Genomic DNA, 27,611 nt, shown 5'->3' with positions numbered 1-27,611 from the left:
TTTCAAGAGTTGAATTTTCAAACTAATGCCACTAACATGCTGATTCAGCCAATATTGAGCAATCTCCCTGGCGTAGAAGAGTTCTTCCTACAACACAACTAGCATTTAATTAGGATTACCATTCATATCACACTATCTGATTCTATACCAACTAACTCGTACTTTACTACACGCAATCATCAATCCCTCTATTTATAACATTACAAAACTCTTACCTCACACTACGTAATAGTTTGTTGGAAAGCGCGCCCTCAATCTCTTCCCCTTACTCCATCTCTATCTCTCAGCCCCGTTGTAATCGAATACGACAGACTCACGAATCATCTAAAAATAACTAAACAAACAAATCAAATCTCATTCTGTACGATTATTTCCTCTGAAAATATTTTGAGGGAAGAAAACCGATTAATTTTCCATGGATTCTAGTTCCATCGCCAAACGTCGGATTAAAACGATTCACGCCCATCTCGTTTTGAACTCCGGCGATAGGAATTCTTCTCAGCTCCGACCAAACGAGACCGCCGGAGAATTCGTTTCAGGTAATGTTTGTTCTTATTTTGTGGATCTCGGACTTGCCTTTTTTTTCTTTTTTTTTAAAATGTCTGCTTTATTTTGGTTAGGGTTTTCTTTTTCATTAAATGTTGTTAAAGCTTTTTTCTTTTTCAATCACTGTGTTTTTTTAGGTCCCTCCACCTTCACTCCCCTTTTTTTTTTTTTTTCTAATTGGTCGTCTTTATAATAACCTAAAAAGCCTTCCTTTACTCTCTCTAAAAACCCTCTTTTACTCTATCCTTCTTTCTATGTAGCATGATGTCTTCTTTTTTTTTTTTTTTTTTTTTTTCAGAATTTGATATCCCTGTTTGTTTTGTGGGCCCTTATCTTTTTGTGTCAATGTTGGGGAGAGACCAAAGGGGTTCTTACTTTGTGGGATTCTCTGTACGAATATCTGTACTAAGCTTCCTTATGCTATGATTTTCTCTTTGAAATTTGGGCTCCAAGGGTATTTTTTTCATGTTCACTACCCTTTCCTGGTCATTTTGTTCTGTTTCTTTTTGCTTGGTGCTTGTTTTAGACCATAGATGGCATTCTTCCCAAAACCTTTGTTTCTTTAGTGGGTCCATGGTTATAGGAGATGAGACATGTCCTATGAGCTAATTCTCTTTGGTGGTTCTCTCCCATGTTATTGGGGATCAGGCTCATCTTATCAGCTATTTTCCTTTGCTTGTGGGTGGTCTTTGTTGCATGGTGAGAGCGTGCACCACTTTTTCTCCTCTTTTTTGGGTTTACCACATCTCCCCATTGAAAATATTAGTGGAAGATGTAGAAACCCTAGGTGGAGAGAAGAGCCACAAATGGAACGAATGGACTAATGTATATTGTATTCAATCAATGCATTTCATTGGTATACGAGTTGTATTCATCCTTTGTGCTAGACCTTGCAAAGTTTCTTTACTTTTTTTTTTTTTCTATTCGAGGATATTAAATAGTTGTTAAACATTACAAAGTGATCTGAAATGTATCTTCTAGTTACAAGGTCTCCAGCCCAATGAGCATCTAAGGCCATGTTCTCTAAACCTTCTTCCTAGTGCTTCCATGCTATTTTACTCTGTGTAGAATGAAAAAATGGAAAAATATATAGAGAATGGCATTCTGCAACCCTGGCCCATTCCACCGATTTCTCCAGATTCTCCTTCGAATGCCACTTGTGGTGCTGTTTTTTAGGAACAAAGAGGATTTGTTCCGCATGATTCCTTTCCACCAGTTTCGACTCACTCAGTAGAGAAAAGAATGAGAAGCGTTGAAGAATGCATCCTATATAACAATCAATCTGTAGAAGAATATTACTTTTTCTGACGTGAAAAAGGCCACTTGAAACATGTCCTTTGTTATAGAACAAACTGCATTTGGCACTTGCAAATGATCTTCTCTAGGACCATTAAGAACTAACATGCTTGTTTTACTGCAAATGTTATGCCTGGCCCGGTAATTCAGATACTAAAGAGCGCCAAAAAAATTCTTACGTTGGAGTGGATTTGATACTGGTTGACTTTCTTCTGTACTTAATCTGTTACACAAGACAATGTGAGTATTAATGGGTTTGCAGTTGGTCAATTCTAAATAAGACAAGAGCCTATTTCCGCTGGCTTCTAAATATTCCTTGAGATGTTGCCAATGAAGAATGTTAGATGAACTAGATCTTTTATTTCAAAATTGTGGCTTAAATCATAAATTGTGCCAAGCGCCACTTTGATCTCATTATTATCATCTCCTTGATGATAGGAGATGATAATAATGTTGTCTACATTAAGCGGACAAGAACCTAGAACTATGTCATGGTTTTTTTTTTTCATAAATAAGTTGTCTATATATCTTGTATTTCATGCCATTCTTATAGAAGTGCTCAGACCATGCTTTTGGTGCTTGTTTAGACCATAGATGGCATTCTTCTCTTTGCATTTGTATTGTTAGTTGTTTGTAGTGTTGAATCCTGAAAGTTGTTCCGTGACAACTTCTTCTTATAAGTTTCCTCATAAGAAGGAATTTTTACACCCATTCGATTAAGGGGCAAATTGTAAAGATTTGAGAGGGCCAATACTGGTCTCACTGTATTAGCTATAACCAAGGTTTAAAATTTCGGTTTCGGTACTGATTTCGGACCGTGAAATTTCAAAATTTCGGTCGAAATCTGGTACTTGACCCGAAACTAATATTTTATTCAATATTAAATTTCGGTGAAATATTAAATTAATATTAAAAAAACATATTTTTTGGGTCAAATTACGGAAATTCCGAAATTTCGGCCGAAATAAATGACCGTTTCGGTTTTGATGCATTTCGGTGTCGGTCTCTGAAATTTCGGATTTCGGTCGAAATTTAAAACCATGGCTATAACTGGGTTAAAAATCTCGCTGTAGTTGTTGGGTTTCTGATTGAATCCTTATACTACCAAACAAGTTTTATACCTTTCAAGTGTCTTTTCAGATTTATATTTAACCTTGTACACCCATTTGCATTAATAATTTTCATGTCTAAAAGTCTAGGTGTTAGCTGGGGCTTCAATTTGGCCTAAATTTTACTTCAGGTTACTTTTAGCATGCTGAAGGTCTAGTTTTAGGTCGGTAAAGGTAGTTTTTTTGTTGGAAAAGGAATGACTACTATTCTAGAGTATGGATGTGAAGAAGGGTTCTTAAGGAACTTTGCTTCTGCCTTTTGTGCATTTCCATTGATGTTTTAATGTTTCCTGGGGATGAAAATTGCCTGCTTTTAATGTCTCTTTTTGTTTTGCTTGGATATGTATTTCATAATTCATACACCCAGCCAAGATTTCTCTTCTTTAATAACTTGTCACTAGGTTCTACATTTTGCCCTTCTAGTTTGCTATTCTGGTCAAATTGCTTTCTTTTTTCCCACAGGAATCAAGTCGAATTGTTCCCCTTCTATGAGGCTTGCTCTTCTGTTCTTGACTTTGAACACAATTAGTCAGGACAGTTTTTTTATTTACATATAAATTAGATAGACTAAATTTTTGGACATTCTTCAAATTTGTACAGGACAGGGCTACAGTGCAGTTCTTCCAGAAAAATTGCAATCAGGAAAGTGGAATGTATACAGGTAAACTGATTTCTTATTTTCTTGCTCTGGTTGTACATTTTCTTATTGTTGCGGAGTAAAATATCATTCTCGCTTCACAGATCAGCGCGCAATCCGCTAAAGCTCGTGAGTAGATTCCCAGATCATCCTGATATTGGAACTTTGCATGATAACTTTGTGTAAGCGTTCGAATTTATTCTTCTCTTTTCATTCAACATTTATTTAATTCCCATCTGTATTTTCATTTTATGCCATTCCAAAAACAAAAAAAAAAAATTTGAATTTTTGTTTTATATATTATGCAGCCACAATATACATGTATTTTTTTCCTTCATATCTACTTGAACTGGAGATGTGACTTCTTGGACTGTGAAATGCTGTTGGTGGATTAATGCTTTGCATCTGATTTTGTGGTTTTAGACATGCTGTTGAAACTTACCAAGATTTCAAGTATTTGGGTACACGAAATCGGGTGGATGGAACAGTTGGAGAGTAAGTTGTTTCCTGATTTGAGGTTCTGGTTTCGCACTCAAATTGCTTTATATAATTACATTTATTCTCTTCCTCTCAAAGATACAAATGGATGACGTATGGAGAAGCAGGTAAAGCACGGTCAGCAATAGGTTCTGGCCTAATATATCATGGGATACCCAAAGTGAGTTGAGTTGTTGGATTTTTTAGTATTTTTGGTATCTGTTTTTTCTTATATCCTATGCTCTGCTATCCATTTTTGTGATTTGGCTTGGCTTATTTCGTTCCTATATTTTATGAATATGTCTAGTTATATATACTTTATGTCAGCAAGATGAGTCTTCTCTCATATAAGTCCAATAAGCAGGTGACATATCGTACGCCACCAGAAATAATTATCCTTTGGTTTCATTTGGGACAGGGAGCATGTATTGGATTATATTTTATCAATAGACCGGAGTGGATGATTGTAGATCATGCTTGCTCCGCTTATTCTTTCATCTCTGTTCCTTTATACGACACACTTGGTAAGTTCCTTGATATGTTCTTGGATTTTTTGTTGTTGAAAGGTACTTTTGGATATGTTTACATAATTAGATGAATATTTTTTCTCAATGTGAAGTTTTTGGACCTTATAATCTACTGATCTCTTTGCAGGACCAGATGCTGTTAAATATGTTGTGAACCATGCTAGTGTCCAAGCTATCTTTTGTGAACCACAAACATTGAACACCGTGAGTTCAAATACTGGCTTCTTCAAGGTTGTTTTGTTCCAATAGAAAGCATGCTAAAAGCACGTGGATGAGGTGTTCAAAAAGATTATCTTGTTAGACTGTTGTCTGATTTCTATGTTCCGATCAAAATGCTTATTTGAGAAACAGAATGATGGACTTAAAATTGTAAAATGACCTGAGTTGTATATGATAACTCTTTTTCTTCAATTAGTTTAGAACTTTTTTATAGTCTGTTCTTTCTTTAATGAGACCAAAGTTATGAAGTAGCCGTGTTTAGATTTGTATGTGACCCATGGTCCTTGTCATTAATGATGATGAATTCTATACTTACATATGAAACATTGAGAATATTTTCAAATATTTTGTAACGGTATGCCATAGTTGTAGTCCTTTTCTATTTCTTTTATCTTTTTCTTATTGTTCTCATGTTGTCTCCTGGTCAGCCCTCCTTTTTATCCTGTGTTTTTTCTTTAATGGGATAAAAGTTATGACGAAGCCGTGTTTGGATTTGTATGTGACCCACGGTCTTTGTCATTAATGATGATGAATTCCACACTTGCATATGAAACACTGAGAATCTTTTCAAATGTTTTGTTGACTCAAGCCTACATGACAGCAAATGAGCTACAATCTTTTTTCTTGATTAGCTTTATAATTTTCAGTTTGGAATTAGGGAGAATTCATTTTAGGAACCTAAATCCATCCATGTCTAAGAAACTACTGTATGATATCAAAACTAGTTCTTTATAGTTTGTATTCTGCTTTTTTTAGAAACCATTGATTTATAACTTTGGTTTTGGACACTCAAATCAGAATTGCTCTCTTTCCGAATTTATGAAATGCTTCTTTATTTTTTCCACATTATCTAGTTTTTTATTTTTATTTTTTATATAGTGCTATGCAAAATTCTTATACTTTTTCACCTGTAACTTGCAGTTGTTGAGCTTCTTAGCGGAGATTCCATCTGTGCATCTAGTAGTGGTATGAAATGCCCCTAACAATTGTGATCGAAATCCTTTACATGGACTGAAAGGAAGTTTGATGCTATTCTTCTGAGTCTTCTATATTTTTTCCCATTTGTTTTCTTGATTTTACAGGTAGTAGGTGGGGTAGATGAACATATGCCATCACTTCCATCAACAGCTGGAGTTGAGGTTATCTCTTATTCAAGACTACTCCAAAAGGTACTCCCTTGTTCTCATTGTTAGGGACTTCGGATCTCTAGCAAAATCCATCAAGGGCAATTTTCATATTAGCGATCAGAATGTCTCCGTTATGAGTTCTAAATGTTAGCATGTGTTCATTCTTCTTGATTTATCATTGGTTAACGGTATGTTTGTCAGTTCTTTGTTTTATAATTGCGTGAAGTTTCTTGTTAAGGCCTTCTCTTATATGAAGATATTGTCAGAGGTTTCTTTTTGCCGATGTTTCACTGCTTTGAGTGCCTGTTTGTTCCCACAAATTTTTTGTCCAATCTTAGATTTTTAAAAGACAAGTAAAATCCCCTTCATCGAAGTTTCTATACCACATCAGCCCCAACTTTTGGATAATAATCTTTTGGCTTCTTAAATTTCCACATGAATGGATCACCACCTATATACGTGTAGGGTATGGTAGAAAACATATCATTAGAATCTACCCAATCAGCATTAGAAGAAGCTCGTATATTAAGATTTCAATTCATAATAAAACCTTTTTAAGGAGTTTCTTTGATATATTGAAGGATTCTATAAGCAACATCCATGTGAGGTTCTCCAGGGCATGCATAAATGGGCTAACAACTCCAACCAAGATGTTTTATCAGGTTTTGTGATAGTCAAGTAGAATAACTTCCCAAGAAGTCCTCTTTTACTGCTTCTTTTCATCAAAATTCAATAAAGATTCAGTCCATTTCTGTTCTTGCTCATCATTTGGTGTTTTTCTAGCATTTTCGGTAAATATTCTGTACTTTCTGCTCATTTTCTTCAATTTCCAACAACTTAATGGTTTTAGGACTGTTTTTTCGCAGAAAATTCAATCCATTCACTGTTTTGGCTAAATTTTTATCTCAGATTGCATCCCTTTATTAGATCCTCATAGATCTATATCAAGGAGAAAATCAATATTTCCTTTAGATCTACCCACAGCTCTGAAGAATGACCTGCTAGCTGCCTAGTGCCGCCCCCCCCCACACACACACACCAAATTTCTTCATTGGCTAGCTCTTCATTTCCTCCCCAAAGTTTCCGGCATTGTGTAAGTTACATACGGACAATGCATGTGGTTTCACAGGCACATGTAATTTGTTGCTGCATTTGCTAGGTGTAAGGATGATATTTTGTTTTCCGAATGACTAAACTCACCTTTCTGTTACAATTTGTCGCCCAGTCGCTCATGTGGGAGAAAGTAAGCCGGAACTTGTGTGATTTTGGCCAATAATTCCGATATCCTCTTGTGCTGCAGCTTTTGTTTGAACAGGCTCAATAGTCCCTCGAACATAAAGACCACAAAAAGTGAAAAGATTGGCTGAAAACTTCTATTATTTATTTTATTATTCATTTTTAATGTCTATGTAGATTACGAGATGGGGCAACATGTTACCACATTGTCCGTTCAATGTTAAGTAAATGACAAATGAAAGGTTATATTATCCTGAATTGGAGGTCCAAATAACATAACATTTCTGGCATTGTACACACCTTTGTTTCATTAATGGCAACATTTTTGGTGGTCTTACATCTGAGTACTGCATGGGATACTTGCTAATGGAGCATATCTGGTGTTACCTGTAATTTATGTATGTTATCGACTCATTATTTCACACTTATAATTAATCTATACAATCCATTTCTCCTGCAGTTTCATTCATTTTCACCACTAAACATATGATTGGATTTTAGGGTCTCAGTAATCTTCAGCAATTTTGCCCTCCGAAACCTGAAGACATTGCAACCATCTGCTATACAAGTGGCACGACTGGCACACCAAAGGTATCTTGTATTTCGGCCGGGACCGAATTTAAAACCGAAACCGAAATTTAAAATTTCGGCCGAAATTATAAGATTTTCATCGAAATTTCAAACCTTGCCTTAATCTAGAAGCTAAAATTGTTTTGCCATTAATGATTCACTTGCCTTGTTAAGGGAGCTGTATTGACCCATGGAAACTTGATTGCAAATGTTGCTGGTTCAAGTCTTACAGTCAAATTCTACCCGTCAGATGTGTGAGTTTGTTAACTTATGTCTTGTTTTTGACATGCTAGGATTGTGTTCTCGTTCAAAATGTTACTGCATTCTTTCTATTGCTGAACTTTTGTTATTTGAACTCATTGTTTACATTGGACAGTTATATATCCTATCTCCCTTTGGCACACATTTATGACCGGGTAAACCAAATTCTGATGCTTCACTCTGGAGTTGCGATTGGTTTCTACCAGGGGGTATGGAGCTTCCCCTCAATAGCCATTTTCAGCAACTATGTTAGTCTTTAAAGCGAACTTTTTATGTGTATTAGGTTCATTTCTTTGTAACCAGAATTCTTGGTGTTTGCATGCAGGACAATTTGAAATTAATGGATGATATGGCAGCTTTAAGACCAACAATATTTTGTAGTGTTCCTCGATTGTATAATAGAATATATGCTGGGTAACCTAACATTATATTCCTGTTCAATTACCACGGCAATTGTAATTTTTAAGGCCATTTATTTGTGACTAATTCAGACCATCTCTTATGATTTCCACAGCATTATGAATGCTGTAAAGACATCTGGCGTCTTGAGGGAGAGGCTATTTAATGCTGCGTACAATTCCAAGAAGCAAGCCATAATGAACGGTATATTATACATTACCTAGTAAATCTATGTATTGTATAAGGTTTCCTTTTTTGTTCCTTTCCCTTTTTTGTCTGTTTTTATCTTTCAGTTACATTATAAACAGAAAATTACAAAGCATGCAACTAATATAAGGACCACTTCCACGTCTTAGCATCCCTAATCTCCGAGGATCTAATCATGTCTCTAAAATCCTCTTCAGGACCAAAATAGATCAACCCAAGTCTTTTACTAACCTCTACAGTATGGTTCACTGACAAATCAAGAGCATCCTCACTTGACCTCTCCTTGCTCAATTTATACTCTCCTCCATTGTAGGACCATCACAGCTATAGAATTCAACCCCCTCATCCACCGACAAGGTCTGACAGTGTGGCACGATATTTTAACACGAGTATTAGGTTTAAGGTATATTCGGGGGATTGGATTAAATTTTGGAGGGATGTGTGGTGAGTCCCTTATGGATATGTTCCCGGATTAATATACCCTAGGGGAAAAGTTAAGTGCTATATTAAGTATCCCTACATATAATGCTTTTCTGTTCAACCCACAAAGGCAAGCGATGTTTTAATTGGCACGTCCCTGAAGACCTCTGTTTCCATTTTAACCGTGGCAGTACAATTATTACGGAAGGACCAATAGCAGATTATGATTCCATCCTTATCTATGGCCTATCAAAGCTAGCAAATTTACTGGTCATTTCATTGTTACTGTCGACACCTATTATTATGGAAGGACCAACAAATGTACCATTATTTTCATTTCTACCATAAAAACAGGGTTCTGAATTTGGGTTTCTGCTTCGATCACCACGGAAACAAAAAAATTTCAATGACAATCCTATAAAATCACGTAAATGTTTGGAAACATATGCAAGTGATAGAATTTTAAGATGAAACTTCAGGAAATGATAGAATTAAAAAAAATACACATTTAGAAACCATCACATAAGCAAGACAGTCATCTATAATGTTTTAAAAACATCGAAGGAATAAACACAAATACACACTTAGAAACCATCACTTAAGCAAGATAGTCATCTATAATGGTTTAATAACATCCATCTATAATGGTTTAATAACATCGAACACCTAGTGACATGCGATGTCGTGCTGTCTAATAATTCATTGCATACCACACTTCACTCTGATAGTTCACTGCATACCGCGTTTTGACATGTAATTCATAAAAATATGTATGATGTATGTATACACCACGTTTCACATGCAATTCTAATATACTACTCTGATCATGCCCCTGTTTTGGTTTCTTTCTTTAACCAAGATATGATTGCCAAAAGACCATTTCGGTTTGAAAAAATGCGGGCCTTGGATGAATGGTTCATGGCCATAGTTAAAGATGATTGGAGGAAACTTGTATATGGGAGTAATTTTTATGCTCTTGCAGCAATTGAAAACAACACTCAGGAGATAGAAACAAGAAAGTGTTTGGAGATGTAATCCAGAATGTTAGAGAGGCAAAAGTCCTAGTCACATTCGCTGAAAATGCACATGATGAAGTTCCCTCAACTTAGACAGCAAAGAATCTTGCCAAGGCCATACAAAATCTTCATCACATGCTTCTAAAGGAGGTGGTTTTTATGAGGCAAAAATCAAGAGAAAAGCGGTTAAAGGAAGGCGACGGAAATACGAAATTCTTTCATGCATCTATAGCCCAAAGAAAGATCCACAATAATATCAACAGACTCTGGAACAATGGAAACTGCGTGGAGTATCCGACTGCATTACAAGAAGTGGTATGCTCCTTCTGAGTGTTTAGAAACACGGATGCGGCGCAGAACGTGGCCGAAGAAAAATCCTAGTTGACTTGGCCCGACATCCCCCCCCCCCCCCCTCGCGGCCGGGCTGTGTGTGGGGTGGGGTGGGGGATTATTACGGCAGTGGCTAGGTATGTAGGGATGAGGCAGGGTTACGGCAGTGGCTAGGGACGTAGGTGGTGAGGGAGAGTTACAGCGGTGGCTAGGGAGATAAGGCTGCAGAGAGGCTGGCGGGATAGGGTTTGGAGGGTTCCGGAACCCTATGGTAGATTGGGTGGTGGAGGATGAGGGAGGTGAAGTCCTGCACGGCGAAGAGGTGGTGGGCGGCGATATGAAGGGTGGTGAGGGTGTCTCACTTCCTTTTCTTTTTGTTTATGCTTCAATCCTCCAGGATCAGCTCTGATACCATGTTAGAGTGCATGGTCCCTTAGAGAGAAGAGGAGGAGGAGGAGGAAGAACAAGAAGAAGTGAGGGAGAAGGTGAGAGTCCCTTAGGAAGCTCCCATGTAATATGAATTACATATATGTGAAATAGTGTTACATGTACAATGTCCAAAATACCATTCTAACATAGATAACTGCAATAATTCTGGCAAAATAACTATGATTCCCAGCTTAAAAACGACAAGTCTCCCCGAATCTCGACTCAAAGTGATGTGGTTCAGCCCATCGGCTGAAGCCAACAAGTGTCATGTTGATATCAGCGGCTTCGCTCTCTTAAGGCCCAAATTTCTCAAAACTGTCTTCTTGATTCTTTCATATGTCGTGAACTCGTGATACTTCTTGGTACCTTTGTTGACACTTGTGCATCAAGTGCCATGGGAGACAACTGATCCTATCACTACCTAATTACTAATAATGAATATCCTTTGATGCGTACTTTGTTGACTCTCAACTCTCGAGTTCTCCAATAACGTCAAGAATTCCATGCCCACATCATCTAAAGCATTAATGGCTTGTGAATCAGTAGCCTGATATTAAATATTGGCTGAAATATGTCATTTTTAGATTACATGTTAGTATGTTACCATTTTCATGGTCACTGAAATGAAAGTCACTGGAATTTAAATCGTTGCAAAATTTTGACGAAATTTCTGTCATGTCGGTGATGTTTCGGTGTCGTTTCGGTCATTTTTACTAAAACGCTACGAATGTAGTATTTAAAAGTAGGGACTTTGATCAACATGTCGAAATATGAAACGTGGTACATACAAATATTTTTTCTTCAACATTTTTTCGAGTTGTATGTCTATTTTCTATTTTTTGCTTATTTTTCAATAAATGTTGATGTGATGCATTTGCACAGGGAGCAATGCATATCTTGTGGAAAGGAGTATTATATATGCATGTTAGCTTCTTATTTTTTATATGCGAGATCTTGTCCGATCTATCAATTGATAGAGCTCAAGTTTTATATTTTGAAAATTAATTATTTTTTTAAATTTTATTAAAAATCTTTTAAAATAGATCAAAACTATATTTCTTAAAAACAACTTATAATATATGCTTACTTTTTAATCGTCATATTCTAATAGTAGAGATGCGAAAGTTGAGTCGTATAGGCCAGCCATGCTGTACGGCTCAGAATGTTGGGCCACCTGATGTGCATAAGATGAGTGTAGCAGAGATGCGAATGCTTAGATTGATGTGCAGCCACACATGGTTAGATGGAATTAAAAATGAAGACACCCGTAAAAAGGTGGGGGTGGCACTAATTGAGGAGAAGATGAGTGAAATACAGGTGTGACAACCCAAGAGGGAGGGGGGGGGGGTGTGAATTGGGCAATTGGAAATTTTAGGCTTAATTAAGGCAAGATTAAAACTTAATCTTCTAATTAAGCACTAATTAATCTAACCTTTGTTTAAATAAATTTATCAATAGAAGCTAAGGTTTAGACATTCTAATCATGCACATTTACTAACCCTTATTCAAATGGATATCATAATGCAATTATGGTTTATAATATTTAACTCAAGTGCATTTTCTAACCCTTGTTCAATTAAAGCATAAACATAAGTAAGATTAGAGATTACCAATCACCACACGTGCAAGAGAGAGAGAGAGAGAAAAGAGACATCCACAAGGAACACAAGATTTATAGTGATTCGGTCTTTCACAAGACCTACTCCACTCTTCCAAGTTTACCTCCTTGGAATCTCCACTAAAATGTTGAAGCCGTACACCCGACTTCTCCATCTCCAAAGGGAACAAACTCTTTCTGCACGAAGCCTTGGCGAGGTGACACACCCTCGCACATGCTTCACCTTTCTTCACGGGCCGAAGAGGAGACCCTCGCATTCACAATTCTTACCGGGCCGAAGAGAAGACCCTCAATGAAGAACAAAAGAAAATGAAAAACACTCAATGCCTGTTAATAGGCGGATTACAATTTTGTATAGCTCATAATCACTCCAAGAAAATAAAAATGTAAAGCCCTATGGAGTGCCTCTTGACAAGATGTGGAAATACAAGTTCAAAGAGGTTTTGCTTTTGATTTGAAACTTGAAGCTCAAAGAGAAATGGGATTTGATCTTTCTCAAATGTTCAAAAGCTTATTTAGACAGGTTTTAATCATGTATATATAGTGTATTTGAAAATATGACCGTTTGGGGTAAAACTGTAAATAGCTGGCTTGAAAAAGTCAAGCAGAAAACGTCCCAACGGCTAGTTTGCTTGACCACGCTACGGCGGTTGACCGCGCTATAGCGGTCGCCCTTTTATATTTTCAAGTTTCTTACCGTCGCGGTCGACCGGCCCCATGACGGTCGTCCGGCGAGGCTAATCTGTTAGCTCAAAAATTCGGCTAAAAAACCTATCCGCAGTCGACCGACCTATTGCGGTCGTCCGCCAAGTCCAACCTGGATGTTTTCTGGATTTCCAAAAAATCAATCCGCGGTCGACCGGATTGGCCCGGTCGATCGGCCTGATAAATTTCGAGATGTCCTGGACTTCCAGGTTCTATCTCGCGGTCGCCCGGCAAAGCCCCGTTGACCGGCCTGTGTGAAATTCCATTTTTAACTTTAAAAATAAGGGGCTTTTGGGCCATGGTCTTGGGCTTAAGTCCTAGGTTTTCAAACACATTTTTGGGTGTGTATGATTTTCAAAGATGTAAAAAGTTAAGTATGAAAACCATTTGAAAACCTTTTGAAAGTGCATTTAAACATAAAATCAAGAGGACTCCAAATACATTCTAAAAATGAAAACCATGAGTCTTCTTGGAAATGTGTCGGCTCCTTTGCACTTTCTAGGACTTCTTCATCTTCAGTGAACATCTTCAACTTGATATGGCTCATGTGACTTCTCCTCCAATCTTCAATGCATGTTGAGGTACATGAGGTCTCACCATGGCATGTTCAACTCCCAGCTCCTTCTTGACACTTGCTAGGAACTTGTGGAATCTTCATGATGAGCTTCTTGATTTGAGCATTTTCAAATGAGGATGTCTTCACTGTAGGTGCAAGCTCTTGGTTCCTTTGCTCCTTGATCAACAAGCCATGTGTTATGAAGAGTTGTGTAATGGCGATTATGACATGAAATTCCTGTATACAACACAACACCTCAAAGCAACACATCTGTCCATAAATGCATGCAATTTATCTACATCACATCAAGTGATTGCTTTAACTATAGCTTGGGTAAGAATCATCACAAGCTTTAGATTCGTATCAACTTTTGATCTTTGGCATAAATGGACAGAGATGTGCTTTGGCAATGAGCAGGTATTGACACCATCCTTTGAATGGGAACCACCATACCCAAAGAAAATGAAATTCAATTTTGATGGATCCAACCTGGGCAACCCTAGTCTAGTAGGAATAGTTGGGATTTTGAGAGATGAGCAGGGAATGCCAAGGTGGTCCTTTTCAAATCCCATGGATTCCAATGAGGCGGAGGTGAGAGCAGTGCTCCAGGGCATGAGGATCATGGAGATTAGCATTTTGGAGAAGTTAATCCTAGAAGGAGATTCCCATTCCCTAAATGTTGTCTGCTGGCTAACAGAGAGTCATCCCCACCCATAGAGATTCACGCACTGCTTTGATGATATCCATGAGTGTGTGTGTAGGGAACATCCATTTCTTACAGGCATGCAAGATGATCAGCTAATGGCAAGGCAGATAGGGATAGGCTAGTCTGGGTGGGCATTGAAAGGGAGGGGTTGAGTTGTTTGATTTCCTCCCCCTTGAAATTTCCTGTTTTTATGTATTTTTTCTCAGTGTATTCTTTGCTTCTCCTTGTATTTACCAACTCAGTTGTAGGGCTCCGTTTTCCTTCGTTCAATAATAATATTCTTCCTCATTCAAAAAATATGAGTTAATATTTTTTTATATGTGAGTTATTCTTGCCCGATTTTCTAATTGGTGGAATCGGATATTTTCCATTTCAAAAACTTAAGGAAAATAATTAATCTTTTGCATAAAAAATATTAGAAAATAATTAATTGTAGTGAAGTTTAAGTGTTTGCCTGATTTATTCAAAATCATTTGGACGCCTTTATGTTTCTTTACGTACTCATTTTGTTGGTTATATATGATCATTTTAGGTAAGAATCCATCGCCCATGTGGGACAGATTGGTCTTCAATAAAATAAGGGACAAACTTGGAGGTCGGGTCCGGTTTATGGGTTCAGGTGCTTCTCCCTTGTCTCCAGATGTCATGGATTTTTTGAGGGTGTAAGTTCCTTTCTGCTTGGTCAATATTTTATTGGAACTGTTTTCTGTTGAAATGCTTGCTACCTATATATTTATTTCTGTACAAACAATTGTATGACTTACTCCACAGATGCTTTGGTGGCCTAGTTATTGAAGGTTATGGAATGACTGAGACTTCTTGTATTATAAGTGCAATGGATGAGGGTGACAACCTATCTGGTCACGTTGGCTCTCCTAATCCTTCCTGTGGTGAGGTTCCGACTAGTAAACTATAATGTGTATCGAGCTAATTTCTTTGTCTGGGCTCAACTTCTCAATAGTAGTATAAATTGGTTTACATTTACTATGGTGATTTGGTCCATAAGATTGAATTGATCTGGATGTATAAACTTCTGTATGAATGTACATCAGAACCAGCTACTCGAGCAAGTGCTTCAGCTACAACTCTAAGGGGCCATTTGGATATGCGGATTTTTGAATCTTGGATTTCCTCAAAATTGTAGATGGGAGACGAGGGAAGGAAGAGACCAGCCGTCATTTTCTGATTTCTCACCCGTCTTTCCGACAGCAAGAGAGCAGGAGATCATCCCATGTTTCCAGGTTTTAGAAATATCAGGATGGGGGAAAGATTTCTAAAACCCTGGGATTTCTAAAACCTAGATTTCTTACTTAAAATCCAAGAAAGGCTGTCAGCATGCAGCAGCTTGATCATGAACCCTCTTTACACTGTTTTCAAACTAAAACGTGGATTCTAGTTTGAAAGCGTTGTAGAATTCTGGATTTTACAATCCATTATCCTGGATTTTAAGTAAGAAATCGAGGTTTTAGAAATCTCTCCCCCATCCTGAGATTTCTAAAACCTGGAAACTCCCCCATCCTGAGATTTCTAAAACCTGGAAACACGTGACGATCTCCTACTCTCTCGCTCAACGGAAAGAACGGCGAGAAATCAGAAAACGACGGACGGTCTCCTCTCATCTTCCATCCAGGATTTTGAGGAAATTCAATATTCTAAAATCCGTGTATACAAATGGCCCCTAAATGATCTATAGAAGCAGAATTTCTGGATCGGTTTTACTTTCTCAATTGTTTTTGGTTGTCCCAAATCATTGTTCTATTTGATAGTTTTCATTCTCGCAGACTAGATTTTTTGTCTTTTATGGTTTCCCCTAACATACTTTGGCTTTTGAAAGCTGTTCTTGCTGCTGCATTTGTCATTCTTGAGTCCATAATGTGAGGATTCATTATCCTTGTCTTTGTAGCAGGTGTTTTTTTTCCTGACAATAAATTTGTAGCAGATGTTTGGACCGTTTAAACCATGAATATGTAATTACTGGATTTTATGTTCATCCTTAAATATCATGACAGGGTTTAAGTTTCTAACACGCTGAAATTTTCTGTGATTTTTTTCCCCAATGGTGTGTTCTTATGGTTGGAATTTTTCTTATTTTGTGTGGCATGGAATTTGTTGTTTCAGAAATAAAACTTATTGATGTTCCCGAAATGAATTACACCTCTGATGATCAGCCCCATCCCCGTGGCGAAATATGTGTCAGGGGTCCTAGTGTTTTCCAAGGATACTACAAAGATGAGACTCAGACGTACTCACCCTACACTTGTCGCACCTTCTTATTAAGACTTAGAATTGCATCAAAACTGATGTGGCTGACATCTTAATCAAATTGCACAGGAAAGAAGCAATTGACGAGGATGGTTGGATGCATACAGGAGACATAGGCTTATGGTTACCAGGAGGACGCCTAAAGATTATTGATAGGTATGCTCTCATGCACTGTTAATGACTGTCCTCTCAGACATTCATTCACCTGCACTGCTCACATTTCTTCTTTGGTTAAGAAGGTGTTTAGGTTGTTTTACTTCAAAACAATGTACTTGAAGGGCTAAGTAATTCCAATATTCTCAAATAATTAATGAAGACAAACTATTTTTTAGCAGTGTTAAGGAAGGTAATGTGGAGTTTCATATGAATTGAAAAAACTCTTGGAATCCTGTCTGAAAGCCTTAGCCTTACATAGGTTTAGCCCATAGTAGCCGGAAACTCCTCGAGCTCTTGTATGTTCTTTAGCACCTACAATGTCTCATTTGAAGCAAACCATCCATTTATGTAGCTTAAAAGGTAATCACTCAAAGATTAGAGATGGGGGAAGAGTTCTCTCCCACAACTTATTTTAAATGGATGTTAAGCAAACCTTACATCAATTTTCACTCCTGACTTTCTGAAGTTTTTCTTGTTCACCTTCACACTCTTGTTACCTTTCAAAAAAAAAACACGCCAGAGTTGGAGTTCAATGAAGCACATGGCCCCTCTGCTTTTTCTAAACATTAAGCGTTTCATTATAATCTTTTATCATTATTTTGAATGTGCTTTCTCTGTAAATATGACAGGAAAAAGAACATTTTTAAGTTGGCACAAGGTGAGTACATTGCACCTGAGAAGATCGAGAATGCCTATGCTAAGTGCAAGTTTATTGCCCAATGTTTTGTATATGGTAAGGATTTGGAGTCCTATAATAATTTATTTTAAATCCCAATTGTGTTTCTCTTTGCTAACTGTTAATGGTCACTTGGTGATAGGTGACAGCTTAAATGCTTCTTTAGTAGCAGTTGTTTCAGTTGAACCAGATATTTTGAAGGCTTGGGCTGCGTCCGAGGGCATCAAGGTAGCTTTCTTGACTCCAATCTAATCCTACTTGGTAGGTACTACTTGAGCTGACCTTTTTAGCATCATGGGAAAGATAGTTGTGGTTGCATGCAAGGTTTGAAATTTCAGTTTCGGTTTCGGCATAAGCCGAAAACGAAATTTCAGTGGGAACTTCTCTGGCAATTTCAGTTTCGGTGGAAATTTCGGTGAAAATCTTATAACTTCGTCCGAAATTTTTAAATTTCGCTTTTGGTTTTAAATTTCATTCCCGGCCGAAATACGAAAATTTCTACCGAAATTTAAAACTATGGTTGCATGCCATGGCTTTGGATTGTATTTACTCTTGACCCAAAGATTCCATAGTTTTGGTATCTCTTCCTTGATGGTAGCTAAAGTACTATGACGGTTATAGAACCGCTTAATTTTCCAGGTCAAAGATTCAAATTCAAGCTAAATCAAATGGTTACTGGGTTAATTCAAATTCAAGCTATTGTGTGGCTTTCACCTCAGTAAAAGTCTTAACTCAGTATTGGAAGTCGGTAACACCATTTATTAAGTTAAAAGTGGACAACAAAATCTACTTAGTCCAAGTTAGATGTACGCCTGAAGCACAAAATGAGGAATTTTCGTCCTAAATGGCTAGCAAGATCGGAAAAAACTTCACTAGTTTTTTTCCCTCCGGTGCCGGAGGAGATCATGGTGGAGGAGGAGGACAAAAAAGGTAAGTTGAGGCAAGTACAGGAGGGCCAGAAGGAGCGGTTGAATTTCAAATTCAAATTTCCACCTAATCAATCGGTAGCTGAGACTTCCTTAGCCGGAATTCTAAGGCCAAGGACCATGAACTTCGAGGCTGACAAGCAAGACACATTTAATGCCCCAACACCTGTTGATGTCTCCTTACAAGACAATCTAAACTGAGGGGGACTAAATCGTCGACAGGAAAATTCTACTTTTCCTAAAGGTCCTGCTCAAGAATCAGGACATAAGGGGAGAAAGGACTTCAGACTGGGTGTAGCCTCAAAAAAATTAAATTTTGGCTACAAAAAGAGTTTTCGTAAACTGAACATGAAAGCCTCTGAGAAGCGACACTTGGCTCGTAAAGGTGAAAACAATTGGAATTCAAAAAGTTTCCGTGTTGGAAAAGGCCCTCTTTTAAATCGCCTCAATAAGACCAAGTGTCATCATTACAATTATCTTCTCAGAGAGGCTACAAAAGGTGGTTCCGTAGCCTATAAGAAGTGTAATACCCGGTAAAAAATAATAGTTATTATACATAAAAACTATTCACATGTTACTATTCCCCTCAGTTTTTCCTATAAATAGAGCAGCCAGAAAGAGAAAGAATAGGGAGGAAGAGAGGGAGAAGAAGGAAAAGGCTAGGAGAATCACTTCTCCCTAATCGTTGTCATCTTCAAGGTCAAGCATCTTCAAATTCCCACTTCTCAGGTTTGTTAAGCCAGGTGATAGCTAGATTCGACTGGTATCTTTTCTCAATGAAAGTGATAGGGATATGATTATATGTTGTTTTATTCAGATATTTTTTATCTGTTTTACTTCAAATATTCATTGTTTACATTTGGAAAATATCAAATCATATTTGTTTCAAAATGATGAAATGCGTTTCATTCTGGAAAATGAAATGAAATGTTGGATTTCATATGCACGAAAAGTTTGAACGAAATTGAGAAATGAAAGAAATAGAAGAGTTAAATGTGCGATAGTCTCTCTCCTGTGACATGTTTGTACCTTTGAGCCGTCGACTTACCCAAAAGCAGAAGCGGGCCAAGTCCAAAGCAGACAATACGAGGGTGAGACGGATCGTTACAGGAAACTTCAGAAATAGAAACAGTTGGAAACTATTGGGCTTTAAATGGTTTGTTTTACTATCTGGTTAAATTATTTCTATAAAAAAATCCTATTATTATTAGTTTTCAATTCACATTATGTTCTATACAAAATACTGCATATTTTTATAGAACTGTCTCTTATTATTGATTTCATCTACTTGTCGAAGTTTCTATATACCTGCTCTCCTAACCCACTTTTTCCTACCGGGATTTGAAAATTTGGATGTTGGAGTATTTGTCAATGAGAAACCTTAGTTATGAGAAGTGTGAAAGTAACTTGAGGAAATACGGAAATGATAAACCTAGTCAATCTCCTCAGATGTAAAAATGTTTAAATATGTCATACTTGGGATTTTTGTAAATTCAGGTTGTATTTTAACCTTCCGCTGTGTAATTACAGGAATAAATATGTTTTGTTGCCCGTAGCGATAAGTGCAGTAAAAATCCGGGTCGTTACAGTTTGTATCAGAGCTGTATCTCCTCTAGTAGGGTGTGTTGGTCCCACACTGGAAGCGGAGAGACAAAGTTCTTGGGCTATTTGTGTAGATCCCCACCTTCCCTATGTAGAGGCGTCTTCTGCGGAAAAATAAAACCAAGATGGCTACAGTTTAGAACCAGACAATATCAGAGCCACCAGATTTAGTTTGTGAGGAATCTGGTTGCATGAGTCTTGGGTATGTCTTAGGAATGGGGTTAGATAGATGAAACATAGACAATAGATCGAGCTTGAAATATATGTAATCCTCCGTGTGTTCGTCTTACAGATGCAGAATGTAACCATTGCTTGTTGTTACGATTATGGTAGAACCATTTTCTCCTGAGAGTATGGAGAGAGGAAGTTTGGGGACGAAATTCTTTTAAGGGGGGTAGTTAGTAATACCCGGTAAAAAAATAACAGTTATTATGCATAAAAACTATTCACATGTTACTATTCCCCTCAGCTTTTCCTATAAATAGAGCAGCCAGGAAGAGAAAAGGAAGAAAGAGAAAGAATAGGGAGGGAGAGAGGGAGAAGAAGGAAAAGGCTAGGAGAATCACTTCTCCTTGATCGTTGTCATCTTCAAGGTCAAGCATCTTCAAATTCCCACTTCTCAGGTTTGATAAGGCAGGTGATAGCTAGATTCAGCTGATATCTTTTCTCAATGAAAGTGATAGGGATATGAGTATATGTTGTTTTATTCAAATATTTCTTATCCGTTTTACTTCAAATATTCATTGTTAACATTTGGGAAATATCAAATCGTATTTGTTTCAAAATGCGTTTCATTCTGGAAAATGAAATGAAATGTTGGATTTCATATGCACGAAAAGTTTGAACGAAAATGAGAAATGAAAGAAATGGAAGAGGTAAATGTGCGATAGTCTCTCTCGTGTGACGTGTTTGTACCTCTAAGCCGTCGACTTACCCAAAAGCGGAAGCGAGCCAAGTCCAAAGTGGACAATACGAGGGTGAGACGGATCGTTACTGAAAACTTCAGAAATAGAAACAGTTGGATACTATTGGGCTTTAAATGGTTTGTTTTACTATTTAGTTAATTTGTTTCTATAAAAAAATCCTATTAATATTAGTTTTCAATTCACATTATGTTCTATACAAAATACTGCATATTTTTATAGAACTGTCTCTTATTATTGATTTGATCTACTTGTCGAAGCTTCTATATACCTGCTCTCCTAACCCACTTTTTCCCACCAGGATTTGAAAATTTAGATGCAGGAGTATTTGTCAATGAGGAGCCTTAGTTATGAGAAGTGTGAAAGCAACTTGAGGAAATATGGAAATGATTAACCCAGTCAATCTCCTCAGACGTAAAAAGGTTTTAAATATGTCATACTTGGGATTTTTGTAAATTCAGGTTATACTTTAACCTTCCGCTGTATAATTACAGGAATAAATATGTTTTGTTGTCCGTAGCGATCCGTGCAGTAAAAATCCGGGTCGTTACAAGAAGAAACGGGAAGGACATCATTCAAACATAAATGAACAAAAAAAGAAACAGTTTGTCTCAAATATCTTAAAATGTTAGAAAGTTATGAGAAACCTGGTGATTCCTCGTCCTCGGAAGAAGAGGAAAGAGTGGATGTAAGAGGTAAAGGGAAGGTTGTAAGGGAAGATGTCCCAACACCCCAAAGTGGATGGGAGGAAAAGAAGAGATCTTGTGAAGAACTCCAACAAAAAGTGAGATCGCAAGGAAATTCGTGAAAGTTCAATAGAAAAAATTCAAGGAAGCAAACGAAAATGAGTAAGGATTTTTTCAACTGACTGGTAAAAGGTCTGTCAAAGAAGTAAGCATACCACAATCCAAGTTGTCGTACTTTCAACAATGATTGGAAGAGGAACAAAAGGAAAGAAAGGATCGGTTGGAGGCGGCTTCGGCAGGAAAAAAGGAGAAGGAAATAATTTTCCCCGATGAGGAGTCTAAAATGACAAGAGACTCGATGGAAGCGGAACTCAGTGGGAAAATTAAATCCTGCATTGAGAGGGCTGAACAACTTTCAGTAGAAGGAGAGAAGGAAGTTTCAGAGGAAGAAGAGAACATGGTGTTAGAAACGGATGAGGAGACCTCAGAAGAGGACGAGAAGGAAGTGTCGGAAGAAGAAGAGAAGGCCTACTCTGACGAGTTTGATAAAATGACCTACCTGGAATACGAGGAAAATATTGAAGAGACAAAAAAATGTTCTTTGAAATAGAGAAGAAGGAAGTGGGGGGGGGGGGGGGGGAAGGAAAAACCCAAATGAAGGGTAGTAGGGAGCTTAATGTCTCAGGAAGTAAGGGGGTTAGATCTAATTTCTGGAGGTTTCTTTTTGGAGACAATTTTATTATGCTTCTGGATTAGTTTCGTGTAGTTTTTCTGAGTTAGGATCACCCATAGTCTTTGGTTTCTTCTCGATACAGGTGTTATCGATGGAATCTATTGAGGGTTTCGCTTTAACCCGGTAGCAGGTTTACTTAAGATCTTCGAGGAAGATCGCGCAAGGTGGAGGGAGACCATTAATCTACGGAGGAGCTGCTATCCTCAATGAAGATCATAAAGACTCTGAAATCTAGAAGGGGTGTCTTAAACTTGACCTTCGTGGAGGTCGCAGAATTTTTCCCGTACTTTTAGTGTTTTGGAAAGGAAAATGTAATGGGGTATGTAAGGGGGACTAGCTTTGTAAAGGGGAATAATGTTGAAAACTTTATCTTCTAGGGCCCTGGAGTTATCTCCTAGGCCATCATACGATGGACCCCATGGGGGACTCCTGGTTCCTTTTCATGTAACCTTCGTATGAATTATTAATACATCTTAGTCACTTTTCAAAAAAAAAAACTGGTTACTGGGTACTTGAGCAAAGAACCGTTGTCCAAATCAAATGATTTCTAACTACTTTACTTTATGCATCTTCCCATGTATGCATTTATATGATTTCGACATAGACTATACTTAGTGAAATATGTTCCATGCATGGATCTACTCTATCTGCAGTATGAAGATTTAAGACAACTGTGCAGTGACCCAAAAGCAAGGGCAGCTGTCCTTGCTGACATGGATGCCATTGGAAGAGAGGCTCAGGTAAACCCCCATTAAACAGAATACTTTTACCTGATAAATTTGACTGGTTCTGATTTTTTATTTTTTTTCCTTTTCTTGCAGTTGCGAGGTTTTGAATTTGTAAAAGCAGTAACCTTAGTGGCAGAGCCATTCAGTCTGGAGAATGGCCTTCTTACACCAACATTAAAGGTAAGTAATTTTAAGAGGAAACATAAAAAATCAAAAGAAGAGTATAAGTTGTTATGTTTCCTTGATTTGTTTCCTTATTGTTTCCCCAGATCAAGAGACCTCAAGCTAAGGCTTATTTTGCAAAAGCTATATCAGACATGTATGCAGAGCTGTCTGCTTCAGATCAAGCATCTCAGAAGACGTTTTGAGCATATGGTTTAATGGGTTGATTTTTCACTTCCCAACTCTCATCTATGATTTTAGGGTGGCTATGTAAAAACACACCAGAAGATGGAAATAAATTCATGTTCCAATGTGGAGGGTGGAAAGCCCTCCTTACTAATAATAATATCACAAAAAAAGTGAGTGGAAAACTCAGATCCTCCATTTTTGTATTATTGCTCTACCACTTTAAATAACTGTAAGAGGATTACATTATCAGATGAAATTTGGTACGCATGATATCCACACTACCTTATTTTATTAATGGCACTATTCATTGTTTAACACTTTTCTGATCGGATGTTTGATAGCATCTTTGAGTATTCCAACAGCCCCTAAAAGCTAATTAAAAGTGTTAAACAGAGTGAGTAGTTCCATTAACAAAATGTGATAGTGGATATCTCTCCCCTAAGATATAGGCAATAAATGATGATATAAATTATGGGATTGTGAATTAACATATTATTATTGCAAAAGAGAATTACCATAATGTCTCTTGGATACCATCTAAAGGGTTATGATTGTTCCAAAAGAGAGCATGTTTCTCTTAACAATTCCATATTTGTCTCTAGGATGTAGTCACAGAGTATCTCCACTAAGGTTTTTCAATACAGAAGACAATTATTTAGAAAAAGTGGATTTTATTAATGAACTTAAAATTTCTACAGAGCAACTAGGATCCTCATCCAGCCCTTTTTCAAGGGTTGCAACTCGAGTTGGGTTGGTTCGGGTTGAGGCCAACCCTAACCCAACCCGATATAGCATTCCCTCAACCCTAACCCCACCTGCCTCTAAATTTCTCAACCATAACCCAACCCATCTAACAAAAATCGGGTCGGGTTGGTTCGGGATCACCTTGGGCCAAATAGAAAAATTCAGTAACCCATAGAAAATCAAGATAAAATTAGAGGACAGAGGTCGGGTTCGATCAGGTTGCAAAGGCCTCAACCCTATCCCAACCTGAGCCAAAATCGGGTTGAACCCGGGTTCGGGTTGAGCCCAACCAAAGTTGCACCCTTACCTTTTTCCTTAACATAGGATCGGAATAGTGATATCATGGAAAGTATCTCAGAGCTGATGAATGGTGGTAAAGAGGAAAAAATGGAAATGGACCTTCAATGGAGCCTTGGGAGGCTTCTTTAGACTATGGGTTTAGAAATGCGTGTTAGGATACTAAGATTTGGCTAACCTAATTTGAATTAGGAACCGAATCCATGTAGAGATTTTGGGGTTAGACTAGGCAAATTGGCCCTCTACGTATGGAACGATGTAGGATCCTAGAGCTAAAGCTTAGTCTAATTTGGTTTCAAGATTGGCCAATTGGAAATGCAATTTTGCTAAGAGTTTTTTACCATTTAATCTCTAAACTTTTTGAATTTACCTGTTAAGATTCACTTTTCAAATTATTGACGATAGAGATTTGAAACTTGTTGAATTTACCAGCCAGCTAACTTCTGTTTACTAATCTCTAATTCCTGTAAAGGGATCATATTCGATCGACAGTAGTGTTGAATAAAATAGGGAGGGGGTGTGGCGGGGTGAAAATATCATCTCCCTAAAATAAAAACAAATGACTATAATTAAGAACTTCTACCTCTCAATAACTAATTAGAATCAACAGTACCAGGGACTCTGAAAAGGCTCTGAGCCTCTATTTCAAAAAGTGTAACATCGTATGTAAATTGTAAATGCCTATTACAACCCACCAAAAGGGTCTCAGGGACCAATCAGAAAGTGTTAAGAACAAACATGGTCCTGCAGAAATAAGTTGGTTTGCCAGATATGGAAGGAAATGGTGGTTTGTCGTAGAGATTGAAAAGAAGAAGAAGCTAGACTTCAAAAACAAAACCGAATTAGACTGAAAAAAACAGAGCTATAGTCAAAATGGCTACTACAGATTGGGGATCGTTGGAAAGTGATCAAACAGTATACGAAATAAAATTGAGGCAGATGCACTTATCAATTTTGAAGACAGAACCCTTATTTGAAAAATCCGATTGTTGAAGGAAGAAGGAAGGAGGTTGAGTCGTGCCACTTGGTCACTCTCCTTAAGAATCGTATTCGCCCCATTTAGTGCAATTAGGATCCGTGAACTAACATTTCACGATAAATCAGCCTGTAGGCTCCAGTAGACGTGCACTTGGTTACTAGTCCTCTTCAAATTACTTTAGAACTGTGCTCATACACAAAACAAAGAAAGGGAGCAAAAACTTAATGGAGAGAGATTGTTTTCTAAATAGTGTTTCTGTATATTTATGTGTTTCTAGATGTTGGTGTTCTTCCCTCTTTATAGAGAAGAACACTCTCCTTGAAGGTTGTTTGGAGAAGATGCACTACAAACAGTTACTTAAACACTTGAATGGTGTTCGTTTAAGAATTAAAATTGTATTACATTCTGGTTAAGAACTTAATTGTGTTTTGGTTAAAAACTTAATTGCAGATTTGAATAAAAGGATAATTTTCATTTAAAGCCAAACCTGAACCTCGGACCACGAGCCAGGGCCCGGCCCGGTGCACGCATGTGTTTATTTTTGTTCTTTATAATTAGGCAAAAATTTCTTCAGCATTCCAATGTGGGACTTAATGTCTTGTATCGGATTACAAACACACTCTCACAACATTACTAGGAAGGCCTTGTGCTCCCTATGATCGAAAGAATCCTCCTTCCAAGTTAACAAGATGTTCTCCCATGAGGCATAGTAGGAGTGGGTACGTGAACACCACCTCTTCCCTTGACGGCTGGCTAACGTATTCCCACCATTTGACCGGTCTCTCTCTCTCTCTCTCTCTCTCTCTCTCTCTCTCTCTCTCCACACACACACACACACAACAGGAACAGTTGGTGGGCCCAACAGAAACCGTTGGTGGAATGGTGGGCCCATCTTTGAACAATGTAGGCCCCGCCCATACCACACCATAGGATAATCCAAACCGTCCATTTGATGGGCCATAATCGTAAATAGGTTGCGTCCCAAAATATTTTTCCATAGGCGGGATCCTAGCCCTCCGATCTAAATAGAAACTACATCTTATGCAACCTCTATAGATTGTAGGGTTGTGATCATCCTACGGAAATGATTTTTGGGGCACAACCTATTTACATTGTGGCCCATCACATGGACGGCTCGGATCATCCTATGGTTTGGACGGTACACTTCATTTTCAAAAATATGGGAGGGGCCTAAATTGGTACGAACCACACCATAGGATGATCCAAACCATGGACGGCTTGGATCATCCTATGTTGTGGACGGTACGCTTCAATTTGAAAAATATCGGTGGGGCCTACAATTGGGCCTTAATGTTAGTGTACGACCAACTCCATAGGATTATCCAAACCATGGACGGCTTGGATCATCCTATGTTGTGAACGGGCCTTAATGTTACTGTACGACCACAGGATGATCCAAACCATTCATTTGATGGGCCAACCCTTTTGGGGGCACAACCCATTTAAGTTATGGCCCATCAAATGGACGGCTCAGATCATCCTATGGTCTGGACGGTACACTTCATTTTCAAAAATATGGGTGGGGCCTAAATTGGGCCTTAATGTTACTGTACGAACCACACCATAGGAGGATCCAAACCATGGACGGCTTGGATCATCCTATGTTGTGGGCCTACGATTGGGCCTTAATGTTACTATACGACCAACTCCATAGGATTATCCAAACCATGGACGGCTTGGATCGTCCTATGTTGTGGACGGGCCTTAATGTTACTTTACGACCAACTCCATAGAATGATCCAAACCATTCATTTGATGGGCCACAATGTAAATAGGTTGTGCCCCAAAAATCATTTCCATAGGATGATCACAACCCTACAATCTATAGACATAAGATGTTGTTTCTATTTAGATCGGAGGGCTAGGATCAGCCTATGGAAATGATATTTTGGGACGCGACCTATTTACGTTTATGGCCCATCACATGGACGGTTTGGATTATCCTACAGTGGTATGGGTGGGGCCTACGTTTTTTAAAGATGGGCCCACCATTCCACCAACGGTTTCTGTTACTTGCCCTCATTGAAGATCGAAAACATAAAGCAAGGGTTTGTTACGTGCCTAGATGGGTCCCATTTAGGATAGAATAAGTTAGTTTATATTTTGTAGAGTTTTCTCTCTAGCTGCTTGGCATGG

The 27,611-nt window shown here is 37.9% G+C and overlaps 1 protein-coding gene across 1 annotated transcript; it reads left to right on the top strand.

Annotated features, from left to right (window-relative positions):
• Nucleotides 1-146: 146 nt before the first annotated feature.
• On the top strand, nucleotides 147-23,749 carry LOC143882144 (long chain acyl-CoA synthetase 6, peroxisomal-like). The gene is made up of 23 exons (XM_077385584.1): nucleotides 147-539; nucleotides 3,552-3,612; nucleotides 3,693-3,770; nucleotides 4,012-4,083; nucleotides 4,165-4,246; nucleotides 4,484-4,589; nucleotides 4,720-4,796; nucleotides 5,733-5,777; nucleotides 5,894-5,980; nucleotides 7,676-7,765; nucleotides 7,919-7,998; nucleotides 8,121-8,214; nucleotides 8,331-8,419; nucleotides 8,520-8,608; nucleotides 14,924-15,053; nucleotides 15,163-15,281; nucleotides 16,510-16,633; nucleotides 16,723-16,809; nucleotides 17,439-17,542; nucleotides 17,628-17,713; nucleotides 23,009-23,095; nucleotides 23,177-23,263; nucleotides 23,353-23,749. Exons 1-23 carry the CDS (start codon nucleotides 416-418, stop codon nucleotides 23,449-23,451), a joined length of 2,097 nt encoding a protein of 698 aa, XP_077241699.1. The 5' UTR covers nucleotides 147-415; the 3' UTR covers nucleotides 23,452-23,749.
• Nucleotides 23,750-27,611: the final 3,862 nt, after the last annotated feature.

The sequence above is a fragment of the Tasmannia lanceolata genome, unplaced genomic scaffold, assembly GCF_043159265.1.
Source record: "Tasmannia lanceolata isolate RefF3 unplaced genomic scaffold, GAP_Taslan_0.1 ptg000007l, whole genome shotgun sequence".
Lineage (NCBI taxonomy): Eukaryota > Viridiplantae > Streptophyta > Magnoliopsida > Canellales > Winteraceae > Tasmannia > Tasmannia lanceolata.
The sequence above is the reverse complement of the archived record's forward strand: the minus strand, read 5'-3'. Positions and strand labels throughout refer to the sequence as shown.

Excerpts from the sequence above, each read along its gene's own strand:
- LOC143882144 (XM_077385584.1), top strand. The coding sequence starts at position 416 with ATGGATTCTAGTTCCATCGCCAAACGTCGGATTAAAACGATTCACGCC. Across the intron at positions 5,981-7,675 it reads ATTCAAGACTACTCCAAAAG|GGTCTCAGTAATCTTCAGCA; the intron begins GTACTCCCTTGT and ends ATTGGATTTTAG. Across the intron at positions 23,096-23,176 it reads CCATTGGAAGAGAGGCTCAG|TTGCGAGGTTTTGAATTTGT; the intron begins GTAAACCCCCAT and ends CTTTTCTTGCAG.